The 7,019-nt window shown below is 36.3% G+C and overlaps 1 protein-coding gene across 1 annotated transcript in view; it reads left to right on the top strand.

Moving 5' to 3' along the window:
- The window catches only part of EED (embryonic ectoderm development), a 37,642-nt gene that overhangs the window by 14,166 nt on the left and 16,457 nt on the right, over positions 1 to 7,019 (top strand). The window contains exons 4-7 of the mRNA XM_014459294.2: positions 292 to 357; positions 1,451 to 1,576; positions 2,300 to 2,381; positions 6,258 to 6,349. Of these exons, the coding sequence (XP_014314780.1) occupies positions 292 to 357; positions 1,451 to 1,576; positions 2,300 to 2,381; positions 6,258 to 6,349 (366 nt within the window). The remainder of the gene's footprint in view (positions 1 to 291; positions 358 to 1,450; positions 1,577 to 2,299; positions 2,382 to 6,257; positions 6,350 to 7,019) is intronic.

Here is a 7,019-nt window from a genome sequence, read left to right as displayed (position 1 = left end):
AATTTACTAATGGGATGATTGGACCTGAGCCAGCTAGACTGCCTAGTAGTTTTGCACCAATTCTCCTCAAAATTAACTTGATAAGCAAGTTAGTATTGCAGTATTTAATATATTCTGGAAATTATGTAATGCCATAAATATTATAATGGCTTTCTCAAATTAAAGGAGCTATTTTAAAGCAGTAGTTTCTGTAATATTTTAAAAACACAGTTGTGACTAAAATATGTTTAAAAGCTAAAAGCATGTGTTTCTGTATTTGAGGTAAAATTTACTGTATTTTGTTTTCCTTAGGTTACTTTATATGAATGTCACTCACAAGGAGAAATCCGGCTATTGCAATCCTATGTGGATGCTGATGTATCCTTTCCTGAGTTTTTAATATCTTTGGCTAAAGAAATCGACTTTCATAAGTACACTGAAACTTTTCTAAATTAATTAGTCCCCCAAAGTTAGATTGTTCTTTCTTACCTTAACCAATGCTATTCCTTCACTATCACCCAAGAGATTTCTGGTATCTAGTTTTCCTGGTCCCTAGAAATCCATTGTAGGATGGATATGAGAGAGAATGGTGCAGGTGACTGGAGATGTTTATTGGAAATCCAGTAATAGAAAATTAGAATAGTTAAAACCTCCTGTTTTTTGTTTTGTTTTTTACCTTGCCTAGAATTTTATCATTTCAAAGTAGTTATATTGATGAACTTGAGTTGATCAGAAGCTAGGACTGGAAATCATGCTAAGTATTTGATCAATAAAGCCCACAAGGAAAAACACATAGCTAGTTTGTTTAGGAAGTAAAATATTGCAAAACATGGGTTCATAAAGATAAAGACTTAAAAACCCAAAGGTATAGATAGAAAAGCTTGTTGATAAGATTTTTCTTCTAGATCCATTTGAAAAACTTAGCAAACAAAAAAAGACGAGGACTTTTCAGTTTTCCCTAGATGATATGGAAAGAAGTGACTTGTAGCCATACTGGAAAGGTCTCACACAGGAAAAAGGGGAAAAATGAATAGTAAGTCATCTTTAGAGGCACAGAGAACTATTGGGATAGAGCAAGAGTCTGCAAAGTACAGCCCTCGGGGCTGGCCATCTGTTTGCTTTTGCTTTTTTTATTAGGTAATGGTCCACCCACCTGTTTTATAAATAAAGTTGTATTTGGACACAGCCATACACATCCTTTACATGTTGTCTGGCTGCTTTCAAACACAAAGTTGAGTTATACAAATAGCTAAATAGTTAATCAAAATGTAGTGGAAGGACTGGTTTTGTTCTATCATTTTGTATAAGTTTTAGACCTAAAAATTTCCATTGTTTAAATCTGGTGATAGAATAATAAGAACTTCTGTGTCAAAAACTTTAGCAGGTCTTTGGAGGTTTCCACGTATTATAATCGTTTATGTACATATTTACTTTTCAAAAACAAATTACATTTCTTAACCGGCATTTGTAGGCTGATGAAAACTTTTACACTTGTGCATGGACATACGATAGCAATACAAGCCATCCTCTGCTGGCTGTGGCTGGATCTAGAGGCATAATCAGGATAATTAATCCCATAACAATGCAGTGCATTAAGGTGGGCATTCTTGTTAAATTGTAGATTTGCTTTCTTTTGAATGAACACCTGTGAAAATTTGTCAGGTTAAATTTAAAACTAAAGGAATCAGTGTCTACAATTTCTAATTTGATCTGTACTGTGCTTACTTCATCCTTTAGACAAGTCTTTTGATACCTTTGTTACAATTGGGTAATGCAAATTAAGTAATGAGTGGGAAAATTTTATTATTTACAATATTTTCTTTTTTTCTACCTCGCCTTAATCTGAGAGACTCTGAATGAAGAATAACAAAAGAGTGAGTCCATTCTCACATACCCTAACTAGGGTTTTGAAGCCTTGAAAGTTGATATTAAGTTTTACAAATCAATTTAATTAGAAGTTTTAAACCCTGAGAGCACAATAGAACCACATGAGGATCTTTTCCATCTTTGCCTTGCCTCTGCTATTCCAGTCAAATCAGATTATCAGCAGGTGGGACTTGAGCATCTTTTATTTTTTTTCCCTTCAAATTTGTTGGGTGATATTATTTTATTTTTTTATGCATTTTTTTTCTTTGTTGGATGGTTTTAATATGCAGCCAATGTTGAAAACCACTACTTTAAGCAAAATGAGTTTTTCATTCTCTTAAAATTAATAAAAAATAATTTATTTTTCTTAGCAAACATTAATTCACAGATTAAATATTTTACAATAGAATTTGTTATTGTATATGAAAGTTGATATGTTTTAAATTTATTGTAGCACTATGTTGGGCATGGAAATGCTATCAATGAGCTGAAATTCCACCCAAGAGACCCAAATCTTCTCCTGTCAGTCAGTAAAGGTAAGAGAAGGAAATTATTTTTTACTGTTTTTTTTAAATCGGAGGATATGTTCCTCCCATTGATTTCAGAGAGAGAGAAGGAAGAGGGAGGGAGGGAGGGAGAAAGGGAGGGAGGGAGAAAGAAGAGAGAGGAGAGAGAGAGAGAGAGAGAGAGAGAGAGGAGAGAGAGAGGAGAGAGAGAGAGAGAAACATCAGTGTGAGAGAGAAAACAGATTGGTTGCCTTCTGAACTCTCCCTGAACCCACATACTCCGAAATCTGGATATGTGCCCTGACTGGGAATTGAACCTGAGATCCTTCGGTGCACGGCACAATGCTCCAACCAACTGAGCCACACTGGCCAGGGTAGAAATGATTGTTTTTTAAGAGAGAAGCATAATTGGTACTGAGGATTAGTTATGTTACCCTTATTTACCATATTGCATTATGATAATACTAGAACTTTATCCTCAAATGAAATTTTTTTCAATTGAATTATGTTCATCATCATTTTTTTAAAATATTTTTATTAATTTCAGAGAGGAAGGAAGAGGGAGAGAGAGAGAGATAGAAACATCAATGATGAGAGAGAATCATTGATTGGCTGCCTCCTGCATGCTCCCCACTGGGGATTGAGCCTGCAACCTGGGCATGTGCCCTTGACCAAAATCGAACCTGGGACCCTTCAGTCCGCAGGTCAATGTTCTATCCACTGAGCCAAACTGTCTGGGCCGTCTTCATTAATTTTAAGTGGCAGATCACCAATTCTTTTTTTTAATTTCAATTCTTTATTGTTTGAAGTATTACATATGTCTCCTTTTTCCCGCATTGACCTCTCCCCGGCCACTCCCACCCCTCAGCACATGCCCCTACTGTCTGTGTCCATGGGTTATGCTTATATACATGCATACAAGTCCTTTGGTTGATCTCTTACCCCCCTCCCCCCGCCTTCCCTTTGAAGTTGGATGGTCTGTTCAATGCTTCTATATTCTGGATCTATTTTTATTCATCAGTTTATGTTGTTCATTATATTCCACAAATGAATGAGATCACATGATATTTATCTTTCTCAAAAATTATATTTTTAAGAATTTGTAAGCTAGTTTTGCAACTATCACTCTATCCAGTCATGTAATAAGCAATAATGCATCTGAAAATCCATGTTGCCTTTATATATAAAAACTTTTGTTTTATAAAGCATTCCCTATTGCCCAGCCGGTGTGGGTCAGTGATTGAGTGTTGACCTATGAACCAGAAGAGGTCAAGGTTCGATTCCTGCTCAGGGCACATGCCCGTCTTGGGCTCAGTCCCCAGTGTGAAGCATGTAGGAGGCAGACAATTACTTTCTCTCATTGATGTTTCTATCTCTCTTTCTTCCTCTCTGAAATCAATAAAAATATATTTTTTTAAAAAAAGAAAATGTATATTTTGGGAAATTGACACCTAAGAACTGATGACTTTTTCTTGATAGCAGTAGTAGTTGGGCTCAGGTATTACTTTCCAAGTGACAGAGGCCAGAAAGCCTTACTTGTTCTACATATTACAACTTTTTTAACTCTGCTCTTTCTTCCCATTGTGTCAGTAAGAGTTTTTTGTTTTTTTTTAATCAAACAGCTTTTCAAATTAATAAGAATTTTGCTGCACACAATATCATTAAGAAAGTGAAAAGACAACCTACAGAATAGGAGAAAGTATTTCTAAATCATATATCTAATAAGGGACTTGTATCAAGAGCTCTTATAGTTCAACAGTAATAAAATATCCAAATTAAAAAGTGGGTTGAATGACATCTTTCCAAAGAACATGCACAAATGTCTGGTGGGCACATGAAAAGGCACTCAATATCATTAATAATTAGGGGAATACTAATTAAAAACACTAGGAGCTACCACTTTACACTTGCTAGGATGGCACCAACCAAAGTTACAGTAACATGTTGGCCAATGTGGAGATACCCTTCTTCACCCCTATAGCTGGTGGGAATGTAAAATGTGGCCACATCAAAAAACAGTTTGGCAGTTCCTTATAGTTAAACATAGACTTACCATTCCTGGATGTGTGTGTGTGTGTGTGTGTGTGTGTGTGTGTGTGTATTTTCAAGATGAATGAAATGTCCACATAAAAATTTGTACATAGTTGGAATTGAATCATTTTTATGGCAGTGTTTTATTCAACTATGTATTAACATAATGTATTAGTCTAATATGTACATTACAATTAGTATAAATACATTGTCATTAGTGTAGTATGTTAATATTCATGTATAGTATGAACATTGTTAGTTCAAGCTTCACATGGCATTTATATTATTGCTGTACATTATTTTGTTAATATTTAGTAGAAAATGAGATTGCTTGAATTAGTTATAATTTTTATTTTTTTCTCCATCAGTATGCTTTTATTTATTTATTTATTTATTTATTTATAATATATTTTGATTGACATAGAGAGGAAGGGAGAGGGAGATAGAAACATCAACAATGCGAGAGAATCAGCCCTCACCAGTTTGGCTCAGTGGATAGAGTGTTGGCCTGTGGACCAAAGGATCCTGGGTTCAGTTCTGGTTAAGGGCACATACCTTGGTTGCAGGCTCTTCCCTGGGGTCTGGTTGGGGCTCCTGCAGAAGGCAACCGACTGATGTGTTTCTCTCAAATCGATGTTTCTCTCTCTTTTCCCTCTCTCTTGCACTTTCCCTAAAAATCAGTGGAAAAAATATCCTTGGGTGAGGACTTAAAAAAAGAGAGAGAGAATCATTGATCGGCTGCCTCCTGCACACCCCCTACTGGGGATCAAGCCCAAAACCCAGGCATCTGACCTCCTGGTTCATAGTCAGTGCTCAACCTCTGAGCCACACCAGTCAGGCTCAGTAGGCTTTATTTAGATTTACAAGAAATGGAATGCCAACTAACATGTCATCAGCCCTTTGAGGTCTTAAAGGTTTGTAATACTATAAAATTGTCATGATATATACTGTATGTAGATTTCAATACTATTATTAGATTTACTGTAGAAATTTTATAAATCTACGCAGTCCTGTCCTGGCCAGTGTGGCACAGTTGGTTGAGCATTGTCTCATGCACAAAAGGGTCAGTTCCCGGTTAGGGTATATGCCCAGGTTTCAGGTTCAATTCCCCAGTTGGGGCACATGCAGGAGGCAACTGATCAGTTTTTCTCTCTCACTCCCTTTTCCTCTCCCTTCCTCTCTCTCTTAAATTAATAAAAATACTCCAAAAATAATTCTACTCAGTCATCTTTTCTTACTCTTTTTGAATTATATATATATATATATATATGTATGTATATGTATATTATATATATATATATATACATGTGTGTGTGTGTATATATTTATTTATTTTTATCCTCACCTGAGGATATTTTTTCCATTGATTTCTAGAGAGAATGCAATGGAGGGAGAAGGGGGGGAGAGATGGAGGGGCATCGGCATGAGAGAGAGACATGGATTGGCTGCCTCCCGCACTGGCTCCTACCAGAGCTGGGGAATCTGCAACCAAGGTACGTACCCTTGACCCTTCAGTCTGAGGGCCAATGCTCTAACCATTGAACAAAATCAGCTACTCTGTCCTCTTTAATGTATAAATGGGTATGGTGGAGGACAGAGCTAATATTTTGTTCTATGGCATAATGTAAAACTCTGTCAAATTCGGTAAATAAGTTAAAAATATTTTTAAAACTACAAGTATTTCTTGAAAGTTTGTGCTGATACATACCTAAATCTATATGTGATGTAAATGTTTTAAGTGATATGGGTTTCATTATTAGTCTTTACTATGCATAAGTTAAGTCCACACTTGTGTAAGTTTTACCTAAAGAGGTTTTGAACATTCACAATAAATGAATGATAAAAATTCATCTTAATTTTTTATTTCTATACTAGATCATGCTTTACGATTATGGAATATCCAAACGGACACTCTGGTGGCAATATTTGGAGGTGTCGAAGGGCACAGAGATGAAGTTCTAAGTGCTGTAAGTTGAAAGTTGCAGGGCAATGACTTTCAGGTGCACGTTGTTGTGAACAGTCCCCATCGAACTCTTTCCTTTCATGGAATCATATGTTGTTGTTTTTCATATAGCCTGGCAGGCAGTCATTTCATTTACTTGTGCTATGCAAGGTTTTTATCTTATAAATGAAGGAATAAAGCAAGAAAGTCTCTTTGTATTTAATCTGTACTCATGCACATGAAAGAATACTAACTATGAACTTGTTTTTTTTCCTATATTGATCAAAAAAATCACCAAGTTATGTTTTGTTTTGCTGTTTCTCAGTTATTAAAGGAAAAGATTAAACTAGTTAGCAATTGCTGGGCACGGAGCTGCATGCCTGTAGTCCCAGCTGAGGAAGGAGGATTGCTTGAGCCCAGGAGTTCTGGGCTGTAGTGCACTATGCCGATCAGCTGACAACAGTAAGTTTGGCATCAATATGGTGACCTCCTGGGAGCTGGGGACCCCCAGGTTGCCTAAGGAGGGGTAAATGGTCCCAGGTTGGAAATGGAGCAGATCAAAGCTCCCATGCTGATCAGTAGTGGGATCGCACCTGTGAATAGTCACTGCACTCCAGCCTGGGCAACATAGTGAGACCATGTCTCTTAAAAAACACACAAAAATAACTAGTTAGCAATTAAGAAACTTTGTTTTA

This window comes from Myotis lucifugus, unplaced genomic scaffold (genome assembly GCF_000147115.1).
Source record: "Myotis lucifugus unplaced genomic scaffold, Myoluc2.0 scaffold_106, whole genome shotgun sequence".
Lineage (NCBI taxonomy): Eukaryota > Metazoa > Chordata > Mammalia > Chiroptera > Vespertilionidae > Myotis > Myotis lucifugus.
Note: the sequence above shows the minus strand (reverse complement) of the source record. Positions and strands in the feature narration are given on the sequence as shown.